Here is a 27,762-nt window from a genome sequence, read left to right as displayed (position 1 = left end):
GAGTGGGCCTAGTCTGAACTATTCTACTTATGATAAAGAACTATATGCTCTTGTTCGGACTTTAGAAACATGGCAACATTATTTATGGCCCAAAGAATTTGTTATACATTCTGATCATGAATCTTTGAAACATATTAAAAGTCAAGCTAAACTGAATCGTAGACATGCTAAATGGGTTGAATTCATTGAAACTTTCCCTTATGTCATTAAACACAAGAAGGGTAAAGAAAATGTTATTGCTGATGCATTGTCTCGTCGCTATACTATGCTGTCACAACTTGACTTCAAAATATTTGGTTTGGAGACCATCAAAGATCAATATGTGCATGATGCTGATTTTAAAGATGTTTTGCAGAATTGTAAAGAAGGAAGAACCTGGAACAAGTTTGTCGTTAATGATGGATTTGTGTTCCGTGCTAACAAGCTATGTATTCCAGCTAGCTCTCTTCGTCTTTTGTTGTTGCAGGAGGCGCATGGAGGAGGATTAATGGGACACTTTGGTGTGAAGAAGACGGAGGACGTACTTGCTACACATTTATTTTGGCCAAAGATGAGACGGGATGTTGAGCGTTTTGTTGCTCGCTGCACTACATGTCAAAAAGCTAAGTCACGACTCAATCCTCATGGTTTATATATGCCTTTGCCTGTACCTAGTGTTCCTTGGTAGGATATATCTATGGACTTTGTTTTAGGTTTACCTCGAACAAAGAAGGGGAGGGATAGCATATTTGTTTTCGTGGATAGATTCTCAAAAATGGCACACTTTATACCATGTCATAAAAGCGATGATGCTGTTAATGTTGCTGATTTGTTCTTCCGTGAAATTATTCGTTTGCATGGTGTGCCAAATACTATTGTTTCAGATCGTGATACTAAATTTCTTAGCCACTTTTGGAGATGTTTATGGGCTAAGTTGGGGACTAAACTGCTTTTTAGTACTACTTGTCACCCCCAAACTGATGGACAAACTGAAGTAGTCAATAGAACATTGTCTACTATGCTTAGGGCTGTTTTGAAGAATAATAAGAAAATGTGGGAAGAATGCTTGCCTCATATTGAGTTTGCTTATAATCGTTCATTGCATTCTAGTACTAAGATGTGCCCTTTTGAAATTGTGTATGGTTTCCTACCTCGTGCACCTATTGATTTGTTGCCTCTTCCATCTTCGGAGAAGGTTAATTTTGATGCTAAACAACGTGCTGAATTGATCTTAAAAATGCATGAGTTAACTAAGGAAAACATTGAGCGTATGAATGCTAAATATAAACTTGCTGGAGATAAGGGTAGAAAACATGTTGTGTTTGCACCTGGAGATCTTGTTTGGTTACATTTGCGTAAGGATAGATTTCCTGATTTGCGCAAATCAAAGCTAATGCCACGTGCTGATGGTCCTTTTAAGGTGTTAGAGAAAATAAATGATAATGCATATAAACTTGAGCTGCCTGCAGATTTTGGGGTTAGTCCCACTTTTAACATTGCAGATTTGAAGCCTTATTTGGGTGAGGGAGATGAGCTTTCGTCGAGGACGACTTCATTTCAAGAAGGGGAGGATGATGAGGACATCAATACCATTGTTACACCCACAGCCCCTGCTGCTATACATACTGGACCAATTACTAGAGCTCGCGCACGCCAATTAAATTACCAGGTACTTTCGTTTCTTGGTAATGATTCTAATGGTCATGAGAATATGATGCTGCCTAAATTGGATACATTTGTTTTGCTTACAAATGAAGGGCCTAGCTTTGAGAAGGATGAACATTGGAGCAAGAACAAGCATGGAGATGATGGCATGCGCATGGGGAACAAGAACGGAGTTACAAGTGATGATTTCAAGACGTTGAAGCCACCATAATGCGTGCATGAAGCCTTGGACGAAATATACAACATGCCACTTCATAAATTTCGTACAGAGGCTATTATAGGTGCTGCGTCACCTTATTATTGGGCCAGGCCCATGTAATTTCGAAATACTTGAGTATAGGATGTTTTTAGAGTCCGTATGTGTGGAGAAACAAGAGATAGGGTTGGTTTCGGACCCCTCCTCCAAGGGCCACGAAATTCCCCCCTCTTCCTCCATATATACAGCCCTTAGGGCACCATTTAGGCTTTGGATTTTGTTAGATTAAAAGTTTGCCATAGCTGCAACTTCGCGTACTTCGTTTGTGTTCAACGACCAGACCAAGACGTCACAGAACCCCACCTTGATCGACAAAGCTTTCAGCTTATATTCGCAATATCCAGATTGCAAGCTTAGTTTCTTGCTTGTTCTTCGTTTGCTCGCAGGAAACAGAACCTCGTGGTCAGGTTGATCGTGCTCCGGCGTGGTCAATAACCTCTCGAAGTTGGTTTAGCGATTGCTAAGGCGCGACGTCATCGCACGTTCGTAGTCGGATCGTCAAAGTCGACTTCCACCAAAGCGATATCCATCATCTCATCGAAAGACGGGACACCTTTGCCTCTATCAGGGAAACACTCTATTGGACAAGATCCACACCAAGTACTCCTCAAAAGACAAGCAATACATGGGATGCATCAAGATCCAAGAATAACAAGGAAAATAAGGATATAAAGGTAGTTAATCCAAATCTCAAGGACAGATGGGTCTTGCATCCAAGATAAATCTTCCCTCTAGGAGGTCTTGCATCCATGAAGGATTTTCCCGTGTAGGGGCCTTGCATCCACTAGAGGGATCTTCCCATCTAGGGGTCTTGTACTCCTCAAGGTCTTCTCTCTAGGAGGAATCCCGCAAGGGGACATGAGCTGAACTCTATGATATGAGATCTATTGCTAACCCTAGAAAGGAGGTGGGAGAAGACTATATAGTGGTAGCCACGAAGGGGTAAGTAAGGGAGAGAGAGGGCTACATGGGCCGCGGCCCAACTCATTGCTCGCAGGCAGGACGGAAGTTCCGGGGATGGCCAGAAGCTCCGTGGGGCGAACACTCGGGCAAGGTTCCGAACTATCCAGAGAGTTTGCACTCGTCAGGGTCGTCGTGGCCGGAAGTTCCGAGTAGGGCCGGAGGTTTTGGGCGCTGGAAGTTCGAGGTCGAGGCCGGAGGTTCCGAGGTCTCCAGGGACTTGCCCTCGCTTCTTCTTCCTTCTCTTCCAACTCTTCCAAGCTTCTCTCAATGATGGTGTAGGCGAAGTCTTGCACTTGCGCTTGCACTTCTCCTCGTCATCCATGAAGCTCTGATAATACCTATGCATGCATACGATAGGATTGTCTAGTGTATTGTCCTCGAAGAGGCAGATGAACACGTGTAAAGAAGATTCATCTTTGGAGGTGTTTGGCTACAGAAATGGTAACGGTAATGTAAACGTAATCAGATCACAGCGTTTATGGAGGTGTAATGAGTTTTTCCCAGTTTGTTTGGTTCATGTTCAGGGAAAGGAATTGATTGCCATTGCTTTGCCCGACCCTGCTGCTCGTCGGCCACCATCAGTGGTCCCGGTCTGCTCTTGCTCGGCCCAGCCGCCCAGAATCTCCAACGCCACCGACCGTCCCCAAAATCAAGTGCCGCCGGCCATTCCCGAGCATGTGCGCTACTGGTGGCCTTCGATCTCAAGCACCGCCGGCCTTCCCGATAACAAGCGCCACCCGATGCTCCAATCTCCCGCAAGGAACTCTTCCCTTTCTTCAAGCAGCATGGAGGCGCCGGCGCCGGAAGGGAAGGGGATTGGGAGGCGGCGGCGGACAAGAAAGACATGGTCGTGCGGGAAGGAGAGGGCTCGGGTGGAAGGAGGGGGGTATGGGCTCGTTACCGGTGGGGGGTAGGTGGTATCGATCGATAACTGGGTCGGACCCATTTACGGAGTTACCAAACGCGAGCAACGTTTTCCTATTACGGTGTAATCAGGTGACGGGCAAATTTCTCTGAAACAAACACCTCCTTTGTGTAAGTAGATGTCACACATGACGGACTCTTGACATGACAATGAGGACTCTTGATATGGTAATGTCCGTAGGATTTGCTCCGCTCATCCTGACACATATGAGTCCACGCTCAGATCGGGCACAACGTCACGCTCACTATTCTTTGGATGATATGGGACACACACACAAAAAATGTACTGAGTCACACAATGAAACTTTACTCTTAGGAACATCGTTATAGATTTTACTCTTTCGATTCATAGGTTTAAAGAACCTGGTCAAACGGAAAACACTGTCTTGGCATCAATATACCTCTTCTCACACATCATCATAACCTTGCAATTCCCAACTTCTTCTAGAATAACTCCAGGAGATGACAACATACTAAGGCCCTGTTCGGATGCTCTCCGCTCCATAACTGCAGCTCCCGGAGCGGAGGAAGCTGTAGCACAATTGCAGGGAGTGGCTCAAACCGAGCTCATTACGCGGAGCGGAGTTTCGAGATTGGAGAGGTTCAGAACAGGCACTAACTGGTTATTTAATTTCTAGTAGAAGCAAGGGTAGAATTTCGGCATATACTTGTCAGAAGACCAAATTCGTCTAATATAATACAGTACAAAACTATTACCCCCAGGAAGACACAAGAGGATACTTCGCAATGAAGGAAATCGCCACTTTTGAGCTCATCATTTCTTATCCTCTCTAAGGACAACATAGTTGTGGCCATTAGTCTTCTGTATTTTCGAAATTTTCTTCAGAATTTCAGCAAAGGCGTTCTTGTCCTGCGATGCAAGACAAAATGAGATCAAGATACAAATTAAGCTGTCAAATCAACAACTGGTAGAAAGAGCATGTTTGACACTTTCAGTTACAGAAAAGGACTAATCATTTAACCAGCAAATTTTTTTTTTGAGGTTTACATGATTTCTTCTATGAATTTTAAAGCTTTGCCTAGCAAATTACATCAAAGAAACGGGTTCATTTGATAAATGCCACTCCAAATCTGGCGATTCCGAGAAATGCCACTGCAATTTCCAAACTCTGAAAAATGCCATTTTATGCCATTTCCAATGGCATTTTTCGAAGTCTGGAGTGGCGTTTTTCAAAGTTTGCACAAATTGCAGTGGCATTTTTCAAAGTTTGGAAATTGCAATGGCATTTTTATGAATCACCATAATTGGAGTGGCATTTATCTAATATTAAGTACTAACGAAATTAGAAGTGATAAAGTTGGGATCGAAATTAGCAAAATAGTATGGGGGCTGTTGTAGATCATGGATGGACTTCACCCAGGCGCCCAGCCAACCATAACATCACCCGATGCACGATACTCTTGTGGACTCTGTGACTGTGTCCAAAGTCTGGATGCCAAGTCACTAAAAGCAATAGCTTCGTTCCTATTCTTCAAATTGCCAACCAACAATTCCCATTTCACTACTTACACAATTAGTGATTATACCAATAATAAGAAATTCTGACTATCCCTGAGGCAGACCAACAACGAGGTTCAAGAAACTGGAGGTGTCTTCATGCGTGACAATTAACAAACCATAACTAAATCCTTCAAAAAATATTATGAGTTAATGCAAAACAGGACAGGCTGCAATTCTTAATATACGTGGCTAGAACAAGTGATGTATCATTATTTAGTAATTAGCGAAAAAGGATGCAACAGCTTTAAAAGTTGTAACAGTACTGCTGAAGAATCGTACCTCTGGACCTCGTAGTCTAGACTTAAATCTGGAGACTAAATCTTGTGTAGTGACAGGAGCCACTGCAAGAAGAACAGTCCTGATCTCATCCTCTGTCACAGGAGATACATTGGCACTTCTTGATGAAGCAGAGGCCTTTGGTGTAGGTTTTGAGGAAGATGGTGTCTCCTCTTTGATACTTGATGTTTTTGTATCCTATGCAAACAACAAAACACATCACTTAGATACATATCCATGAGAATTAAGGTCTCCTTTAAAAAATATGAAATGAACACAGTTGACTTACAGATTCCACCTTTGCTTTCTTTGAAGCTGCACCGCTAGATGCTTTGGCATCATCACCACCTGATTTCCTCTTTTGCTTGGATTTCGATGCAGGAGGTGTACTACGAGCATGTCCTGATGAAGGTGTAGGTTTGGCTGGGCTGTTATCAACAGGTTCATCTTTTGGTTGATCCGTCTGCTTTGGAGCAAGCACTGGAGATGACTCATCATCCTGCTGAAATAAGGGAAGAAAAAAATCCTTATCAATAAAGAAAAATAAATATTAAATCTCTGTGAATGGAGTATTACATCATCTTCTTCATCATCATCATCGGCATCCGACTCATTTTGTCCAGAAGAACGACCAAGCAGCTTCTTTAATTCCTTTCCTGACTTGCTCAGGCCACCTTCTTCCTCATTCTCTTCATCATCCTGAATGTATCAAAATCAGAATACCAGCAGTTTGCTCTTGAACAATGGAAATTGTAGGCAGCATTTTGCTTCGAATAATTTCACACAATATCATTCATAGACAGTTAATACTTTTTTTTAACTTTGGACAGGTAATACTTGCAGCTTATACGATGGCATTTATAGGCAGGTATACTTGCAGCCCTAGCACATATTTGCTAGAGGCGTTTTCCCATAATACCAGCATGCAGGCAGATTTAATCAGTGTCCCATAAGCAATAGGGACCACAAGTGGAGTCTATTACATGATCGACTAGTAGCTCATTTCTTCTTTTGCGGCCAAAGGTCTACCGGGTGCAATGGATCCAATTATGGCGGGCACCTGAGAACCTTCACTTCAGGTTCATTAAGATAGGCTGGTTAGTGGCATATCTCCATTTCCTCCAAATAGCATCCCGTTTATCATTTCATTCATTTATCAGTTAGTTTGTTGACAAAAGTCACGTGTGGATTCCGATCATTGCACATCCACTAGGACAGCATTATAGCAGTGCATTGACAGCTTGTATAAAATCAAGTACAGTTCATGACTTGTTATAGATGTGTGCACAAAGAACCTGACAAGAGAACAGAACTGTGTATAACTAAACTAAACGACCCTACAAAATCCCTAATACTCTTGATCCATCAATTGATTGACATGGGAGCCCTCTCTTATGGATAACTTGGCTTGAAATAATGCTAAGCTTTCTAACTGCCAAGATATTATCCCCTAATTGGATAACAGCGGCACATGAAAGAAATTTGTGTGTATCTAGCAGATCTAGTGAGTAGTAACACATTTATAAGCATATACTAGCTAGTTACATGTTTACCTATGTGAACCATTTTAAGCATTCCCAAGTAAGAACTTCCTGATATCAATTTTCAGTACAGATTGAACATGTTTATAACAAAGTAAGAAACAAAAGATAATGCCAACAGGTGCAAATTTAAGTTCAGAAATATTTCCAAAAATAGAGTATATTCCCAACTTAAAAATTTCTGACATCAAATTTCAGTACTGATTGAACATGTTTTAAGGAAGAAAGAAACAGTGCTACAGATACAAAATTAAATTCATAACTATTTCAGCAAATAGTGTATATTTGCAACAACCTGCTTAATTTCAGGTGGAGCAGGAATTTCAGGAGCTAAATCTGCCCGCTCCTCTGGGTCAATATCCACAGCCTCGTCATCATCGGTGAATGTTTCTTCATGTTCCCAGTCATCACCTGAAAAGGCAATTCCCACTATGATGCCAATCTGGGTTCGGAAAAATGAGCATGATATATAGCCAGTGTTGATATTTTCTTTTCAGTGCAAACATTTTGGTATAGCTCTCTATGACAGAGCAAACTTAATCTCAATGTGACAGTTTGGCCATGTTAGGTATAGCTATTCTCGTTGTAAGGAGCACATAGATTACATTAACCTGGACCTGGGCACATAGCAAAAACGCTAGTAGCCATGCAAAATAAACCAGCAGGAAAATGGGACGTCGACAGTACATGGTCATCCAAATATCTAGTCCAACACTTAGTCACAAGTAAACACGCTACCGCTACTTGCTTACACTCAAGGGACGAATTCAACATTAGAGTTATTGACAGAAAGAAACAGCCTATTTCTTAGCTAATTTGCAAATCTGAATAAAAGCAAATTGCAATATTATTATTCAGGGCCATCTAATGTAATGCAAATACGGGATGTATCATCTAAGAAAAATCAACAGATATATGAACTAGCAAAAGCATGTGCTTCATAGTATACAAAGGAACTTTTCCAGAAAAACTAACAAACAAGCTTCAATAGAAAGAGAGTGCAAGGTGAGCAAACTATGAGTGAACTTGAGTTATACAGAGCTAGACGATGAGCAGAGTTTAGTCAACTACGGAACTATTCTAATATGATCAAAATTGAGAACAGACCTTTCTCAATGTCATCATCCAAATCAAAATCTAGATCTTTTCCACCTTCCTCATCGTCATCCATGCCCCTTTTAGAGAGCCCGAGCCTATCTTTACGAGCGGCTTCCTCTTCTTCATTCTCCTCACCTTTATCAGAATTATTACCCTCCTCATTATCTTTCCCCTTCTTATGACGAGCACTTTCTTTTTCCCCATCGTTAGCAGGCTCAAGTTTCATCATATCTGAACCAAAGGCAGCTGGCCCATTTGTAGCTGCTTTCATCATCCAACGTTCATAACCAGTTGCACTAGTCTTTCTCTTATTCATCTTCTCCTCGGCCTCTTCCAGAGTCAGCTGCTTGTACTGCGCAACTTTACTGAAGTTATACCTGATATAAGAAAAAATTCCAAGCAATGAGCACAAATTAATTCATTGCAGAACCATTTTGCCAAGCCTAAACTGTCAAACAAAAAGTAATTATGATCGCCAAGCATTAGTAAATAATGCTGATACATCCAAGCAGCTCTATTCTGAGAACAACTAAGAAGCCTATACAGGTCGAGTAACTGCGCTCACCCAAAAAACCATGGTGGTACTGAACAACACTTTGAAAGAAACGATCTCAAGGCCCCGCAAGAGACCATCAGCCCGCTCGAAAAACAGGACACGGTCAGCTAGTCAATAGACACCTTCCAGTTTCTGAGCTAACGAATATCTACAGGCCACGCAGTGAAACATAGGAGCGGACAAGCCCGCCCTGAGAATAACAAATTAAGACAACCAGGAAGCGAAACTACTCAGCAAAAGGATCAACCGAAGGACAGTCTACACATCCTAAGCACGGGTGTCTCAAACAGTTTCTTACAAAAATATCTACATGAAAAGAACGGAGACAAGGGATGGCAACACGCAAGGGGGCTACTGTGATGAGTTCAGCAGCTTCAAAGACGCCTCGACCAAATTTTCAAAGCCTTAGCAAAAGCGCCAGCATCTTTCTGCCAACGCTAACAGACCGCAATGGAGTCCCGCTCCTTCCTAGCCTCCCAGGAGGACATTAGTTAGAATCTCTGCAGATATAGCTCCCTGCATGGCCTCCTCGACAAGGCCCATGACTAGGGCCATTGCGGCCTCAACAGAAGAATGGGAGTCACCTTCACCAAGCGGTCGATCCGTCTAGGAAGAGAAGAAACCTCCCCCAGCACAGCATCAAGCACAGGGGTCTTCGGGCTAAAGGAGACTCCCGTCGATCCCAGAACACCGACCAAGTGAAGAAGAAGCTTCGACTTCAGGCCTTGTTCCTTGTTAAGCTGGTCCAGGAGCTGGAACACTTCCTTCTGAAGTCGCTCGGCTTCCTCTCCCTTTGCATGGGAGAGTTGAAGGTCGAGTCAAACTCGTTTTGTCTCCCCCTCAATGGCTAATGGAGCAAGCATGGCCCCCCTCCCAAGGCCTGGTCACAGCTCGCTTCCGCCTCCTTCCGATAACCAACTCCACGAAGCAAGGAATGCCAATCACGCAAAGCGGCTTCATTACACATATTGATGGGAGCTTGTCAATAGGACGTGGGTTTTGGCCCCACATCTTGTCGCGCGCACACCCTAACAGTTCGTCTAGGCCCAGCCCCGAACCCCGCAAAGGGCCCATTTCTAGAAGTCTCTTACCTAGACGAGTACCCCCCCCCCCCCCCTCCCGAGCTCCCGAAAGTTAAGTGCTTGACTACCAAACAAGGTGCAAGTCGTCCAAGACAAGGAAATCAAGACGAAGGACAGTGTGACTGACCAAGGCCTGCTATAAATATGTCAAACCACGATGAGGAAAGAACAACTTTGGCTTCCCCGGTGAAGACGACATAAGCATTGAAGACCTAGTATAGCCTTCAACATATTCGGTTTAAGATATCTCGTCTAGTTCGACCACCTCGAATACCAGCAACCTGGTATCAAAGTCGTTGACCCCAATTGTACTTGCCAGATATTGTTCCTTGACAAGGGTGTGTGGTTGTCAACTAGTAGTCCATTTGGTTTTTACTTGTTTTGCGAGCTGCTAGAGTTGTATGGTCGGTTTAGCAACCGACCTTCCCTTGTACTATCAATACAGATATATGCTAATCAGTTGTGTGAGGCAGCAAGTCACCAAACAACTCATGTACTTGTGTGTGTTGTGAGAAACAACCGAGAGAGAGAGAGAGAGAGAGAGAGAGAGAGAGAAGAGTTGAGTGGTTCAGATCCAACATTTGGTATCAGAGCTTAGGTGCTGACGAAGACAATGTCGCATGACACTGGGGTGAGTGGAACCATGCTAACCACTGGAACAGGCAACCCACCAATAATGGCACCAGGGAAGATTCAATTCCAACGGCTGACATGGACAAACTATGTAGCATGGGCAATAAGGATGAAGTGTTTCCTGTGAGCAAACACTGCATGGGGTGCTGCTGATCGCGAGAGCTCATCCAAGGAGGTTGATGAGAGCAAAGAGTTGGCATTAACAATTATCTCCAAGTCAATCGACCACGCGATGCTGCTACGTGTTGCGGAGAAGGAAACACATCTATTGTGTGGACGGCTCTACACTCCATGCATGTGGGCGTCGAGCGCGTCCAAGAGGCGAGGATCCAGTCCCCGCGCCCGGAGATTGATAACCTCAAGATGGTTGGTGCAGAGTCCATGGATGATTTTGCGGCGAAGTTCACAATGCCCATGGTGCATAGTTGTGAGCTTGGAGACCCGATGGAGGAGAAATACGTCATTGAAAAAGTTATCATCTCCAAATTCATGATGTTGCTTCATCGATTGTGCTACTCAATGACGTCACAAGAAGGCTATGGAAGAGGTCATTGGGTCACTCAAGGCGCAAGAGGAGCTCCCCAAGGGGTGGGAGATGGCAGATGAAGAAGAGCAACTTCTCATGACAAGAAGGCATGGCTCGTCACAAGGACGAGGAGGTCGCAACCGCAGTTGTGGAAGCAATGGAGGGAACAAAGATAAAAGCAAGGTACAATTCTACAATTATGACGACTTTGGACATTTTGCATGGGCATGTCCTAAGTAAAGAAGGAGAGCCTTGGCTAGAGGCTACGTCGGCAAAACCACTCTTCTTTGAAGTTGTAGGTGGTGTGCTCATGAAGAGTGTTCTTTGTTAGTAGGGATGTACATATGGTGCATACAGGACTTGTGTGGCAGCAGTTCGAATGTGTGCATGGAGAGGAGCCGACATGCTGAGTGAGGCAGGCGTCGCTATGTGAAACGGTGATGCAGGCTAGCTGAATAGTGGAACGGCTACATGAGCTGATAGGAGTGATGGATCGAGTGAATCAGTCGAGTTACCTACATGAGCTAGATATAATGTGTGTTGCCATTGATCTTGAGGCCGACGACTAGGGTGTAATACCATTGTCACAAGAAAGGTCGGCGTGAGCCAGAATAGGTGGTGAGATGTCATCATACAAAAGAATCGGTTGTGAAGCTGACAAGCACAGTATGATGTTGCTACACAAAAGAGCTTAGTGCGAGGAGTGGAATGGTCAAGATAACAAACAAGGATTGGGGGGGGTAGTCAATTTGTTTTTTGCTCTGCCAACCGCTAGAGCCGTATGGTCGGTTGCGAAATAGACCTTCCCTTGTATTATAAATACAGCCATATGCTAAAGCTATGAGGAGCATCAAAAGAGGGGGAAAAGTTATGAAAGACTTTGGCTATGTGAGGCAGATGATGCAGCAAGCCACCAGAGAGCTCATGTACTTGTGCGTGTTGTGAGAAACAACCGAGAGAGAGAGAGAGAGAGGTGGGGGGGGGGGGGGGGGGGGGGGAGCTGAGCGGCATGCGAATATCGAGTTAGGAGGCATCAGGAGATATTGAACTGGCCGAGATCTGAGCCCGATTGCGTTCTTATTCTTTTTCTTTATGGTCATCACATTGGTAGAAATTTGCTATTTTAGTTTTGCTCTTGTTTTGTGTTGCTCTGTCTTTGAATCAAGCATGAACTTCGGGTTAGAATATTCCAGGAGAGATGCTGAGGCAATGGGTAAGGGTCAGGAATCTATATGTTCTAACATAAAGATCACATTATTTTTGTATGTTTGTAATTGTCATGAAACTAGTTGAATTTGTCTACAGATGAAAAACTGATATAAAAACATGCCCAAACTTCTGGGCAATTTCTTCTGAAATGTTGCCAGAATTTTCAAAAGTCCTATGAAATACCTGCTAAACCTATGTGAAACACTCTGGAGCCTGTGCAAAAACTTAAGTGAGCTAACAAGAAACTTTACGGAACTCGCTGAAAATACATTTAAGTTTCACGAAACACAAACAAATCACATCAGCAAAACTCATTTGAATTTATTGAAACGAATTATGCAATTTGGCTGTGAATAACCTATGTGTGAGTAGTTTGAAACTTACCCAGAAGTCGTTTGATTTAAAATTTGTCTGAAATATCACTGGTGTACAAGTGAAACACAAAACGTGAGTACAATCTATAAAGTTCGAACAAGTGTGAATACAGTTTTATCTTTGACACTTATCTCTTGTTAAGACCAGATGATGTACCATCAGGAGCAGCTCCAATGGTATAGACCAGTAGCAGCACCCATACTGTTCTATCTTTGACACTTATCTCTTGTTAAGACAAAAGTAAATTATTTGAGTGAATTTGTTGCAGATAGGAAACTCACAGCATTGAATTTTTGTTTAGATTTTGTCACAAAATTCACTTGTCAAAGTTGTAACAATGGACTGTCATGATTGACTCTCGTTTTTTCCTTCTTTCTACTACAATACTGATTTGGGCTAACATAATGAAAAGCACGGCAAAATGTGGAACAAGTGTATTACCAGGAACCAGCAGGAAATGCGTGAAATTCCTTGCCATGCAACATTAACAAATAGTATGTAGCTGTTGCTGACTGTGATCCCTCCATATGACCTTGAAACTGATATTGACCAGTTTCATCTTCCAAAATCCATGGCTTCCTGTTGTATTTCTCCTGGAGTTTCCAAATGTAAATCCACATAGTTAGAAGGACCAACTGCACAAACTTAGAACTTCAACTCAAAACAGATCATTCTCGATCAAATATTATCCAGGACATGGCAGAGAAATTGATAACATTTGGTTCAAGCAAAGCAAAAATAACTATGATACCTCTATTGTACTGGAATAATTGTTGAATAAATAATGATGAATGATGATCCAAAAGTGCATACCAGCATTTTGTCAGTAAGCTGCCGTCCTTGCAGGCCTTCTTTATGAAGAGACCATTTGTTCTCAGCATTCTTTTTCTTTGAGAATGGCGGCAAACCAGTTACAAATCTTCCAATAGAGAATGCCTTATCTGTGCTGGCATTTGCCCGCACATTGTATTCCTAAAAGAGAAAGATTCACAATGAGTACATCATAGTGTAAATAGACGAACCACATAGCTGATCCGCCCTGTTCCCAGAACTGACATAACTCACAATTTGAGCTGCAGACGGCACATAATATGCAACTACAATTTCCACAACAATAACCGCATAGTACACATGAAGAGCTTGCATAAAGCTGTGAAACTAACTACACTGTGAACACTGTGAATAGGGGCGGGCTTAGTTAGGGACAGGGTGTGCCCTAGCCCCTCCTAACTTAATATTTTCACCTTTTATGTTTGATGGTTGTAGTCTACACCAACATTGTGTAAATTGTTCGTACTGACATTTTTGTATGCGAAATTTGAGATTGAGGTTATAAGTAACGACTCGAATAGAAGTGGAAAATTAGAAAATTCCACTGATTCATTATAACACACTTCAAGAAACATTAGCAATCACTCCCATGTTTGCACTTCAACATCCCCAATTATCCACAGCTACCCTAGTGCAACTTCTCACTGGCACGCTAAACCAAATACTACCAGTTGGTTTTTCGTCCAATTTACCATCCAAATCTCTAGTATAAACAGATAAGTCATGTAACTTGTACAGTGCTAAAATTTCAAAATCAAAGTGGGCAAGTCCCAGATCCATTTTCTTCTTCTTCTCATACATAACATAAGCAGCCACAAGATCCAGAACTAAAAATAACCATTCTTGCATATAGTTCCAGGTAACATGAATTGCAGCAGATCCAGACAAAATTCTCTTCTCAATTTGTGCCATCATCTTGATTCTTTATTTCGAAATTGCAACTCGAACTAATATTATTATCGAGGTCATTCTTTATTCCATGAAGATCTGAGAAATAGCAGACATTTTCTGTTCGTAGTGTAGTGAGAAAACCTTGATTGCAATCCATGGCATACTGAGCAACATAATTCAATTCATCGGAGCGTCAAAACAATGAATCGCATAATCCAGCGCACCAATCCCACAGACATAAACCACGTCCGGCTACTGGAGCAACCAAACGCCGAAACCCTAGATCGAGAGCGTTCGCACAAACGGCGATCACATGCACGCGGAAACAAACGGAACCATACCCGGATGAGGTTCGTGATGGGCGCAGAGCAGACGAGGCATCGGGCGCGGGAAAGCGCCATGGACTTGCCGCAGGAGCTACAGAGCGTGGTGTGCTTGCACCCAGTGCCGTAGAGGTCCGACGTGGAGCCGCAGCCCTCGCACGCCGGCTTCAGCACCAGGTCTACGCTCCCCATCGCGGCGGGGATGAGCGGTGGGCGACGGGGCACGGACGGCGGGTTAAGATGCCGGAGACGGATGATGCTCCGGTCCGGGTCCGGGTCTCGCCGAGGGTGATTCGCAAAATGAAATGGAAATGGGTTCGGCTCAACATAGTACTTCCTCCATTTCACAGGGTGTGTTTGGTTTTGGTCATTAAGTAGAAACTGTGGAATGGAACGGGCCCATTTTATACCCAGGAGGCTAGTCCACGTGTTTGGCACGCTAAATTCAGGTTCGTGATAAAAAAAATATCAATAATTTAAGGGTTCAGGATTTAGAGATGTTTTAGTTAGTTTATTAGTTTAGTCGTAGGCAAGTACGCGTGATAAAAATGGTGTCATGTTGAAAATATATGTATCTTTTAGTAATCTTTTTTTCTGGGCAAATACGCACGCTAAGAACTTAGATGCTTATTTGTAAAAAGAAACGCATATTCCTGCATGTTTTTAAAAAATAAAAAATAGATACTCTGGTACTAAAATATATATGTATACCTAATAGCATGTAGGAACCATTTCAGGAGGCCTTTGTTTTTTTAAGCTATTAACTTCTTTATTGTTTTTTGCTAAAAAAACCTTTATGTTTGCTTCGATTGACGCATATATATCTGAAAATGTACGTATGTACTTGATCCATTGCGTCAAATGGAGGAGAGACTCGCTGAATCCATGTGTGCATTGGGGGGGGGGGGGGGGGGGTCATGTTTTAGTTAGTTTAGTTGTGGGCAATCACATACGATAATAAATTTACCCCCTTTTATTTAATAAAAAAAGAATGAAGACTTGTTGTCCACAATGAGATGTACATACATACACATTGTCATCTTTGAGCCAGATGGCGTAGAGCCCCATTTAAAACCATGGACACGTGTCAAAAATATTTACATTTTTTCAGTAACTTTAGGTTTGAGCAAGCGCAAAGGACATGTCAAATCCCCAAGTATTTTGAAAATATTTGAGTTTGTTAGTAGAAGTAGGTTTTGTTGGGGAACGTAGTAATTTCAAAAAATTTCCTACGCACACGCAAGATCATGGTGATGCATAGCAACGAGAGGGGAGAGTGTTGTCTACGTACCCTCGTAGACCGACAGCGGAAGCGTTATCACAACGCGGTTGATGTAGTCGTATGTCTTCACGATCCGACCGATCAAGTACCGAACGTACGGCACCTCCGAGTTCTACACACGCTCAGCTCGATGACGTCCCTCGAACTCCGATCCAGCCGAGTGTTGAGGGAGAGTTTCGTCGGCACGACGGCGTGGTGACGATGATGATGTTCCACCGACGCAGGGCTTCGCCTAAGCTCCGCAACGGTATTATCGAGGTGTAATATGGTGGAGAGGGGCACCGCACACGACTAAGAGATCTCAATGATCAATTGTTGTGTCTCTGGGGTGCCCCCTGCCCCCGTATATAAAGGAGCAAGGGGGAGGCAGCCGGCCAAGGGGAGAGGCGCGCCATAGGGGGGAGTCCTACTCCCACCGGGAGTAGGACTCCTCCTTTCCTTGTGGGAGTAGGAGAAGGGAAGGGGGAAGGAGAAAGAAGGAAGGGTGCGCCCCCCTTCCCTAGTCCAATTCGGACCAGACCATGGGGAGGGGTGCGGCCACCTTTTGAGGCCTTTCTCTCCTTTCCCGTATGGCCCATTAAGGCCCAATACGAATTCCCGTAACTCTCCGGTACTCCGAAAAATACCCGAATCACTCGGAACCTTTCCGAAGTCCGAATATAGTCGTCCAATATATCGATTTTTACGTCTCGACCATTTCGAGACTCCTCGTCATATCCCCGATCTCATCCGGAACTCCGAACTCCTTTGGTACATCAAAACTCAATAAAACTGTCATCGTAACGTTAAGCGTGCGGACCCTACGGGTTCGAGAACTATGTAGACATGACCGAGACACGTCTCCGGTCAATAACCAATAGCGGGACCTGGATGCCCATATTGGCTCCCACATATTCTACGAAGATCTTTATCGGTCAGACCGCATAACAACATACGTTGTTCCCTTTGTCACCGGTATGTTACTTGCCCGAGATTTGATCGTCGGTATCTCGATACCTAGTTCAATCTCGTTACCGGCAAGTCTCTTTACTCGTTCCGTAACACATCATCCCGCAACTAACTCATTAGTCACAATGCTTGCAAGGCTTATAGTGATGTGCATTACCGAGTGGGCCCAGAGATACCTCTCCGACAATTGGAGTGACAAATCCTAATCTCGAAATACACCAACCCAACAAGTACCTTTGGAGCCACCTGTAGAGCACCTTTATAATCACCCATTTACGTTGTGACGTTTGGTAGCACACAAAGTGTTCCTCCGGTAAACGGGAGTTGCATAATCTCATAGTCATAGAAACATGTATAAGTCATGAAGAAAGCAATAGCAACATACTAAACGATCGGGTGCTAAGCTAACGGAATGGGTCAAGTCAATCACGTCATTCTCCTAATGAGGTGATCCCGTTAATCAAATGACAACTCATGTCTATGGCTAGGAAACATAACCATCTTTGATTAACGAGCTAGTCAAGTAGAGGCATACTAGTGACACTCTGTTTGTCTATGTATTCACACATGTATTATGTTTCCGGTTAATACAATTCTAGCATGAATAATAAACATTTATCATGATATAAGGAAATATATAATACTTTATTATTGCCTCTAGGGCATATTTCCTTCAGTCTCCCACTTGCACTAGAGTCAATAATCTAGTTCACATTGCCATGTGATTTAACATCAATAATTCACATCACCATGTGATTAACACCTATAGTTCACATCTCTATGTGACCAACACTCAAAGGGTTTAATAGAGTCAATAATCTAGTTCACATCGCTATGTGATTAACACCCAAAGAGTACTAAGGTGTGATCATGTTTTGATTGTGAGATAATTTTAGTCAACGGGTCTGTCACATTCAGATCCGTAAGTATTTTGCAAATTTCTATGTTTACAATGCTCTGCACGGACCTACTCTTAGCTAATTGCTCCCACTTTCAATATGTATCTAGACCGAGACTTAGAGTCATCTAGATTAGTGTCAAAACTTGCATCGACGTAACCCTTTATGACGAACCTGTTGTCACTTCCATAATCGAGAAACATATCCTTATTCCACTAAGGATAATTTTGACCGTTGTCCAGTGATCTACTCCTAGATCACTATTGCACTCCCTTGCCAAAATCAGTGTAGGGTATACAATAGATCTGGTACACAGCATGGCATACTTTATAGAACCTATGGTCAAGGCATAGGGAATGACTTTCATTCTCTTTCTATCTTCTGCCGTGGTCGGGCTTTGAGTCTTACTCAATTTCACACCTTGTAACACAGGCAAGAACTCTTTCTTTGACTGTTCTATTTTGAACTACTTCAAAATCTTGTTAAGGTATGTACACTACTGGAATCAGCTAATTTGCCATCTGCCAGCTCTTTGCCGTCTGCTAGCTGACGGCAAAGAAGCTCTTTGCCATCGGCTACCCAAAAGCAGACGGCAAAGAAAAGGCTGACGGCAAAGAAGCTCTTTGCCATCTGCCAACTCTTTGCCGTCCGCCAGCAGACGGCAAAGAATCTTTGCCGTCCGCTGGCAGACGGCAAAGAGTGTGGTGGCCCCCACCCCCGGCTCGTTTGAAAAAATCTTAACGGCCCACCTCTTTGCCGTCCGCTAGCAGGCGGACGGCAAAGAGGGCACTTGACTAACGGCAGGTACCCCCCCGCCCGTTACTCACTTCCTCCTCGCCCTTCTCCTCCCACCCCGCCGCCGCCGCCGCCGCCGCCCCGTCGCCCCACCGCCCCGGGTCCCCGCCGCCCCACCGCCCCGGCCCCCCGCCGCCCCGCGCCCCACCGCCGCCCCGGCCCACAGCCGCCCCGGCCCCCGCCGCCCCAGGCCGCCTCCTCCACCGCCCCGCCCCGGCCCCCCGCCGCCCCGGCCCCCCGCCACCCGGGCCCCCGCCGCCCCGCCTCCACCGCCCCGCCCCGGCCCCCCGCCGCCCGGGCCCCCCGCCGGCCGGGCCCCCGCCGCCCCGCCTCCTCCACCGCCCCGCCCCGGCCCCCCGTCGTCGGCCCCTCCCCGACCCGTCGCCGCCCCCCACAGTGAGCCCCTCCCATTTTTTCTGTTTTTTTGTTTTTCTTTTCTGTTTAGATAAGGTTTTTTAGTTTAAGTTTTTTCAGTTTAGAATTAATTAGTTTAGGTTATTTAGTTTAATTAGTTTAGGTTTAATTAGTTTAAATAGTTTAGTTTTAATTAGTTTAGGTTTTTAGTTTAGGTTTAGGTTAAGTAGAAGGGGGAAGAAGAAGAAGAAGAAGAAGAGGAGGAGGAGGAGGAGGAGGAGGAGGAGGAGGAGAAAGAAGAAGAAGAAGAAGAAGAAGAAGAAGAAGAGGAGGAGGAGGAGGATAAAGAAGAAGAAGAAGAAGAAGACGGGGGATGAGAAGAAGTAGAAGAATGAGAAGAAGTAGAAGTAGTAGACGAATGAGAAGACCCCCTGACCCCCCAACCCCGACACCACACCCCGACACCCGACCCCGACTCCACCCCGACACCCGACCCCCTAACCCCCTGACCCCGACACGACACCCCGACCCCCCGACCCCCTAACCCCCTGACCCCGACACGACACCCCGACCCCCCGACCCCGAAACAGCACCCCGACCCCGACACGGCACCCCGACACCGACACGGCACCCCGACACCGACACGACACCCCCGACACCCCGAGACCCCGACCCCGAGACCCCGACCCCCCTAACCCCCTGACCTCGACCCGACACCCCGACCCCGAGACCCCGACCCCGACACGGCACCCCGAGACCGACACGACACCCCGACCCCCGACACCTCCCGAAAAGGTGTTCTTTGGCCTTCCAGAAGCCGACGGGATCATATATTTGTGAATTATTAGTTAGGTCATATATCTTTCGATTTTGTTATGAAAAACATCATATATAATTGTGTTGATCGGGTAGTTTTAAATGTGCAGTTGTTTCATCGCTGCGAGGTTTGGTGTTCGACGACCTCGCCGTGCGTTTGACGAGCTCTGCCCCTTCGTTCGTGGGTGAGCACAAATGACATGTCCTCCTCCCCCATTAATTATTTGATCTATTCCGATGAAACTTGATAGCTAGATATATATGTGTCTTGAATCATCAGTATGCGTAACCAATATGTGTCTCCCGTTCGAAAGCGTCATAGTTATAAATATGCATGCATTTGCATATTTATAACCTTGATTCTTTCGAATTGTCCAACGCTATCCATGGACAGCCCGAGTATGTTTAGATTGGGTTCATTTTCCCATATGCTTTGCTCCGGATCCGACGCATAAATTTCGTCAGTGCCTCCCCTGTTGTTCTCCGGGTACACATCCTCTCTGTTTATTGCAGAGACGTGTATCAGGAGAACAGCGGGGAGGTGCTGCCGAAATTTTGCGTAGGATCCGGGGCATAGCATGGGAAAATGAACCCAATCTAAACATACTCGGGTGGGATTAGGACCTACCATTACCTATTAGAGTGTAGGTTGCATGGACGTAATAAAATTGACAAAGTAGATCAACTGATGAATACATACATGGTGAATTATATATATATATTTGTTGTGTGTCTAGTAGCTCTGAAAGTCAAGATGAGTGATCGTGCGTGGATGTACACCGGTCACACTGGTCAGAACAAATGGAGCACTGAATGGTTCACAAAAACCAAGGGGTTTGCGCGAGCCGCATTTGCAAATGGCCAGAGGAAAACCTGGTGCCCCTGTTTACGGTGCGGCAATTGGGAAAAGAGGACAGAGGCTAAAATGGGCAAACACCTGCAGAAGAGTGGTTTTACGCCCGATTATACGGTGTGGACATTTCATGGTGAGTCTGCCCAACGTGACCGAGCTGAGGTGGATCGTCGTCGCACCGACGAGCATGGTACCGGGATGGAAAACATGGTGCAAGACTTTGATGATGCTCGGGATTCGGACGAGGAGATGGAGGAATCTGCAAAGGCCTTCAATGAAATGTTGGAGTCTTCAAAACGTCCGCTCCATGAGCACACTGAGCTTTGTCAGTTGGATGCCATCTCACAAGTAATGGCTCTGAAGGCTCAGTTCAACTTGGGCAGAGAATGCTACGATGCAATGATGACCGTATTTGGACGCTTTCTACCCAAAGGCCATGTAATGCCTGCAAACCTGTACCAGTCGGACAAAATCCTCCGTGCACTGAAGATGCCCTATGATAAGATACATGCCTGTGAGAAAGGATCCATTTTACCTACGTTAGCTTTAAAATGGCCCATTTCACCTACGTTAACTCCAAAATGACCCATCTTACCTAGGTTATCTCATAAACGATCCATTTCAACTAATTTAGCTCATAAACGATCCATTTGACCTAAGTGAGCTAAAAAACGATCCATTTCACCTAAATTAGCTCTTAAATGATCCATTTCACCTAAGTTAGCTCAAAAAGATCCATTTCAACTAAATTAGCTCATAAATGATCCATTTCACCTAAGTTAGCTCAAAAACGATCCATTTCAACTAAATTAGCTAAAAAATGATCCATTTCAACAAAGTTAGCTAAAAAACGATCCATTTCAACTAAGTTAGCTCAAAAACGATCCATTTGACCTAAGTGAGCTAAAAAGATCTATTTCACCTTAGTTACCTCAAAAACGATCCATTTCACCTAAGTGAGCTAAAAACGATCCATTTCTAACTTCCTTATTTTGCCATTTTGCAGATTTCATTATGTGCTGGATGGAGTGCTTGTTCTACTCTTCTTGTTCTTGTCTTCTCATTCTTGTCTTCTCATTCTAGTCACCTTAGCTATGGAGTGCTTGTTTATGTATGGATGGAACTTGTTTATGTATGAAATGATGGATGGAACTTGTTTATGTATGAAATGATGGATGGAACTTGTTTATGTATGAAATGATGTATGAACTTGTTTATGTGATGAATGCCTGTGAAATATATCTATATGTCATATATATTTTCTGTGCAAATTGTGGGATTTAATAAAAAACAGAAGAAAAAAAACCCAATATGCAGGCTCTTTGCCGTCTGCCACAGACGGCAAAGGCCTCTTTGCCGTCTACGGCGGACGGCAAAGAAGCCACGTGGCAGCCAACTGTGCTTCCTGGGAGCTGACCCATTTGGTCAGTTTGCCTACAGTGGCAGACGACGAAGACTTTGCCATCTGTGGCAGACGGCAAAGAACCTGCACTTTGCCATCAGTGGCAGACGGCAAAGAACCTGCCATCTAGTGACGTGTAGATGACATCATACGGCGGACGGCAAAGACCAGAGAAATTTTGCCGTCAGCAGCGGACGGCAAAGGTCTGCCGTTAGCCACTTAACGGACTGACAGCGCAATTATTGCCGTCCGCCCTCTTTGCCGTCCGCCGCAGACGGCAAAGAGCCTTTGCCGTCCGCCGCCAGGAAGCAGACGGCAAAGCAGCTGTTTACCATAGCCTTCTTTGCCGGAGCCTTTTGCCGTCCGCGGCTGACGGCAAAGGTCTTTGTCGTCCGCCTTTCGAGCCTTTGCCGTCCGCCGTGGCAGACGGCAAAGTAGCTGTTTCCTGTAGTGGTACTCATTGAAAAACTTATCAAGCGTCTTCATCTATCTCTATAGATCTTGATGCTCAATATGTAAGCAGCTTCACCGAGGTCTATCTTTGAAAAACTCCTTTCAAAACACTCCTTTATGCTTTGCAGAATAATTCTACATTATTTCTGATTAACAATATGTCATTCACATATACTTATCAGAAATGTTGTAGTGCTCCCACTCACTTTCTTGTAAATACAGGCTTCACCGCAAGTCTGTATAAAACTATATCATTTGATCAACTTATCAAAGCGTATATTCCAACTCCGAGATGCTTGCACCAGTCCATAGATGGATCGCTGGAGCTTGCATATTTTGTTAGCACCTTTAGGATTGACAAAACCTTCTGGTTGCATCATATACAACTCTTCTTTAATAAATCCATTAAGGAATGTAGTTTTGTTTATCTATTTGCCATATTTCATAAAATGCGGCAATTGCTAACATGATTCAGACAGACTTAAGCATAGATACGAGTGAGAAACTCTCATCGTAGTCAACACCTTGAACTTGTCGAAAACCTTTTTGCGATAATTCTAGCTTTGTAGATAGTGACACTACTATCAGCGTTCGTCTTCCTCTTGAAGATCCATTTAATCTCAATGGATCGCCGATCATTGGGCAAGTCAATCAAAGTCCATACTTTGTTCTCATATATGGATCTTATCTCAGATTTCATGGCCTCAAGCCATTTCGCGGAATCCGGGCTCACCATCGCTTCTTCATAGTTCGTAGGTTCGTCATGGTCTAGTAACATAACCTCCAGAACAGGATTACCGTACCACTCTGGTGCGGATCTTACTCTGGTTGACCTACGAGGTTCAGTAATAACTTGATCTGAAGTTCCATGATCATCATCATTAACTTCCTCACTAATTGGTGTAGGAGTCACAGGAAAAGATTTATGTGATGAACTACTTTCCAATAAGGGAGCAGGTACAGTTACCTCATCAAGTTCTACTTTCCTCCCACTCACTTCTTTCGAGAGAAACTCCTTCTCTAGAAAGGATCCATACTAAGCAACGAATGTCTTGCCTTCGGATCTGTGATAGAAGGTGTACCCAACTGTCTCCTTTGGGTATCCTATGAAGACACATTTCTCCGATTTGGGTTTGAGCTTATCAGGATGAAACTTTTTCACATAAGCATCGCAACCCCAAACTTTAAGAAACGACAACTTTGGTTTCTTGCCAAACCACAGTTCATAAGGCGTCGTCTCAACGGATTTTGATGGTGCCCTATTTAACGTGAATGTAGCTGTCTCTAATGCATAACCCCAAAACGATAGTGGTAAATTGGTAAGAGACATCATAGATTGCACTATATCCAATAAAGTACGGTTATGACGTTCGGACACACCATTATGCTGTGGTGTTCCAGGTGGCACGAATTTGTGAAACTATTCCACATTGTTTTAATTGAAGACCAAACTCGTAACTCGAATATTTGTCTCCGCGATCAGATCGTAGAAACTTTATTTTCTTGTTACGATGATTTTCTACTTCACTCTGAAATTATATGAACTTTTCAAATGTTTCAGACTTCTGTTTCATTAAGTAGATATACCCATATCTGCTCAAATCATCTGTGAAGGTCAGAAAATAATGATACCTGCTATGAGCCTCAATATTCATCGGGCCACATACATCTGTATGTATGATTTCCAACAAATCTATTGCTCTCTCCATAGTTCCGGAGAACGGCGTTTTAGTCATCTTGCCCATGAGGCACGGATCGCAATCATCAAGTGATTCCAAAATCCCATCAGTATGGAGTTTCTTCATGCGCTTTTCACCAATATGACCTAAACGGCAGTGCCACAAATAAGTTGCACTATCATTATTAACTTTGTATCTTTTGGCTTCAATATTATGATTATGTGTATCACTACGATCGAGATCCAACAAACCATTTTCGTTGGTGTGTATGACCATAGAAGGTTTTTATTCATGTAAACGGAACAACAATTGTTCTCTAACTTAAATGAATAACCGTTTTGCAATAAACATGATCAAATCATATTTATGCTTAATGCAAACACCAAATAACACTTATTTAGTATCAACACTAATCCCGAAAGTACAGGAAGTGTGGGATGATGATCATATCAATCTTGGAACTACTTCCAACACACATCGTCACCTCGCCTTTTACTAGTCTCTGTTTATTCTGCAACTCCCGTTTCGAGTTACTACTCTTAGCAACTGAACCAGTATCAAATACTGAGGGGTTGCTATAAACACTAGTAAAGTACACATCAATAACATGTATATCCAATATACCTTTGTTCACTTTGCCATCCTTCTTATCCACCAAATACTTGGGGTAGTTCCGCTTCCAGTGACCAGTCCCTTTGCAGTAGAAGCACTTAGTCTCAGGCTTAGGACCAGACTTAGGCTTCTTCACTTGAGCAGCAACTTGCTTGCCGTTCTTTTTGAAGTTCCCCTTCTTCCCTTTGCCCTTTTCTTGAAACTAGTGGTCTCGTCAACCATCAACACTTGAAGTGGTCTCGTCAACCATCAACACTTGATGTTTTTCTTGATTTCTACCTTCGTCGATTTCAGCATCACGAAGAGCTCGGGAATTACTTTCGTCATCCCTTGCATACTATAGTTCATCACGAAGTTCTACTAACTTGGTGATGGTGACTAGAGAATTCTGTCAATCACTATTTTATCTGGAAGATAAACTCCCACTTGATTCAAGCGATTGTAGTACCTAGACAATCTGAGCGCATGCTCACTAGTTGAGCGATTCTCCTCCATCTTTTAGCTATAGAACTTGTTGGGGACTTCATATCTCTCAACTCGGGTATTTGCTTGAAATATCAACTTCAACTCCTGGAACATCTCATATGGTCCATGACGTTCAAAACGTCTTTGAAGTCCCGATTCTAAGCCGTTAAGCATGGTGCACTAAACTATCAAGTAGTCATCATATTGAGCTAGCCAAACGTTCATAACGTCTGCATCTGCTCCTGCAATAGGTCTGTCACCTAGCGGTGCATCAAGGACATAATTTTTCTGTGCAGCAATGAGGATAATCCTCAGATCACGGATCCAATCCGCATGTTTGCTACTAACATCTTTCAACATAATTTTTTCTCTAGGAACATATCAAAAATAAACACAGGGAAGCAACAACGCGAGCTATTGATCTATAACATGATTAGCAAAATACTATCAGGACTAAGTTCATGATAAATTTAAGTTTAATTAATCATATTACTTAAGAACTCCCACTTAGATAGACATCCCTCTAATCCTCTAAGTGATCACGTGATCCATATCAACTAAACCATGTCCGATCATCACGTGAGATGGAGTAGTTTCAATGGTGAACATCACTATGTTGATCATATCTACTATATGATTCACGCTCGACCTTTCGGTCTCCGTGTTCCGAGGCCATATCTGTTATATGCTAGGCTCGTCAAGTTTAACCTGAGTATTCCGCGTGTGCAACTGTTTTGCACCCGTTGTATTTGAACGTAGAGCCTATCACACCCGATCATCACGTGGTGTCTCAGCACGAAGAACTTTCGCAACGGTGCATACTCAGGGAGAACACTTATACTTTGATAATTTAGTGAAGGATCATCTTATAATGCTACCGTCAAACAAAGCAAGATAAGATGCATAAAGGATTAACATCACATGCAATCAATATAAGTGATATGATATGGCCATCATCATCTTGTGCTTGTGATCTCCATCTCCGAAGCACCGTGCTTGTGATCTCCATCTCCAAAGCACCGTCATGATCACCATCGTCACCGGCGCGACACCTTGATCTCCATCGTAGCATCGTTGTCATCTCGCCAACTTATTGCTTTTACGACTATCGCTACCACTTAGTGATAAAGTAAAACTATTACATGGCGATTGCATCTCATACAATAAAGCGACGACCATATGGCTCCTGCCAGTTGCTGATAACTCGGTTACAAAACATGATCATCTCATACAACACATTATATCACATCATGTCTTGACCATATCACATCACAACATGCCCTGCAAAAACAAGTTAGACGTCCTCTACTTTGTTGTTGCATATTTTACGTGGCTGCTACGGGCTTAGCAAGAACCGTTCTTACCTACACATCAAAACCACAACGATAGTTTGTCAAGTTGGTGCTGTTTTAACCTTCGCAAGGACCGGGCATAGCCACACTCGGTTCAACTAAAGTGAGAGAGACAGACACCCACCGGTCACCTTTAAGCAACGAGTGCTCGCAACGGTGAAACCAGTCTCGCGTAAGCGTACGCGTAATGTCGGTCCGGGCCGCTTCATCTCACAATACCGCTGAACCAAAGTATGACATGCTGGTAAGCAGTATGACTTATATCGCCCACAACTCACTTGTGTTCTACTCGTGCATAGCATCAACGCATAAAACCAGGCTCGGATGCCACTGTTAGGGAACGTAGTAATTTCAAAAAAATTCCTACGCACACGCAAGATCATGGTGATGCATAGCAACGAGAGGGGAGAGTGTTGTCCACGTACCCTCATAGACCGACAACGGAAGCGTTATCACAACGCGGTTGATGTAGTCGTACGTCTTCACGATCTGACCGATCAAGTACCGAACGTATGGCACCTCCGAGTTCTACACACGTTCAGCTTGATGACGTCCCTCGAACTCCGATCCAGCCGAGTGTTGAGGGAGAGTTTCGTTAGCACGACGGCGTGGTGACGATGATGATGTTCCACCGACGCAGGGCTTCGCCTAAGCTCCGCAACGGTATTATCGAGGTGTAATATGGTGGAGGGGGGCACCGCACACGGCTAAGAGATCTCAAGGATCAATTGTTGTGTCTCTGGGGTGCCCCCTGCCCCCGTATATAAAGGAGCAAGGGGGAGGCAGCCGGCCAAGGGGAGAGGCGCGCCATAGGGGGGAGTCCTACTCCCACCGGGAGTAGGACTCCTCCTTTCCTTGTGGGAGTAGGAGAAGGGAAGGGGGAAGGAGAAAGAAGGAAGGGTGCGCCCCCCTTCCCTAGTCCAATTCGGACCAGACCATGGGGAGGGGTGCGGCCACCTTTTGAGGCCTTTCTCTCCTTTCCCGTATGGCCCATTAAGGCCCAATACGAATTCCCGTAACTCTCCGGTACTCCGAAAAATACCCGAATCACTCGGAACCTTTCCCAAGTCCGAATATAGTCGTCCAATATATCGATTTTTATGTCTCGACCATTTCGAGACTCCTCGTCATATCCCCGATCTCATCCGGGACTCCGAACTCCTTCGGTACATCAAAACTCAATAAAACTGTCATCGTAACGT

General features: G+C 44.2%; 1 protein-coding gene across 4 annotated transcripts; it reads right to left on the bottom strand.

The window, feature by feature from the left end:
• Positions 1 to 4,092: 4,092 nt before the first annotated feature.
• Positions 4,093 to 15,016, bottom strand: LOC109740760 (transcription initiation factor IIF subunit alpha). Of its 4 annotated transcripts, none has more exons than XM_020299810.4 (9): positions 14,669 to 15,016; positions 13,419 to 13,577; positions 13,047 to 13,198; positions 8,234 to 8,601; positions 7,422 to 7,537; positions 6,162 to 6,284; positions 5,875 to 6,087; positions 5,589 to 5,783; positions 4,093 to 4,658 (listed from the first exon to the last, which is right to left on the bottom strand). In XM_020299810.4, the coding sequence occupies exons 1-9, from the start codon at positions 14,840 to 14,842 to the stop codon at positions 4,563 to 4,565; spliced, it is 1,596 nt and encodes a 531-aa protein (XP_020155399.1). In that variant the 5' UTR covers positions 14,843 to 15,016; the 3' UTR covers positions 4,093 to 4,562. The 4 variants fall into 4 exon arrangements, with proteins under 4 accessions (XP_020155399.1, XP_020155401.1, XP_020155400.1 ...); XM_020299812.4 differs by having other exon boundaries at positions 5,884 to 6,087; XM_020299811.4 differs by having other exon boundaries at positions 5,875 to 6,084.
• Positions 15,017 to 27,762: the final 12,746 nt, after the last annotated feature.

Source organism: Aegilops tauschii, chromosome 1 (assembly GCF_002575655.3).
Source record: "Aegilops tauschii subsp. strangulata cultivar AL8/78 chromosome 1, Aet v6.0, whole genome shotgun sequence".
Taxonomy (NCBI): domain Eukaryota; kingdom Viridiplantae; phylum Streptophyta; class Magnoliopsida; order Poales; family Poaceae; genus Aegilops; species Aegilops tauschii.
The sequence above is the reverse complement of the archived record's forward strand: the minus strand, read 5'-3'. Positions and strand labels throughout refer to the sequence as shown.

Coding starts and splice junctions, on each gene's coding strand:
- LOC109740760 (XM_020299810.4), bottom strand. CDS start 14,842: ATGGGGAGCGTAGACCTGGTGCTGAAGCCGGCGTGCGAGGGCTGCGGC. Junction 7,538..8,233: donor GGATGATGACATTGAGAAAG/GTCTGTTCTCAA, acceptor TTGCCTTTTCAG/GTGATGACTGGGAACATGAA. Junction 6,285..7,421: donor CTCCACCTGAAATTAAGCAG/GTTGTTGCAAAT, acceptor TGATACATTCAG/GATGATGAAGAGAATGAGGA.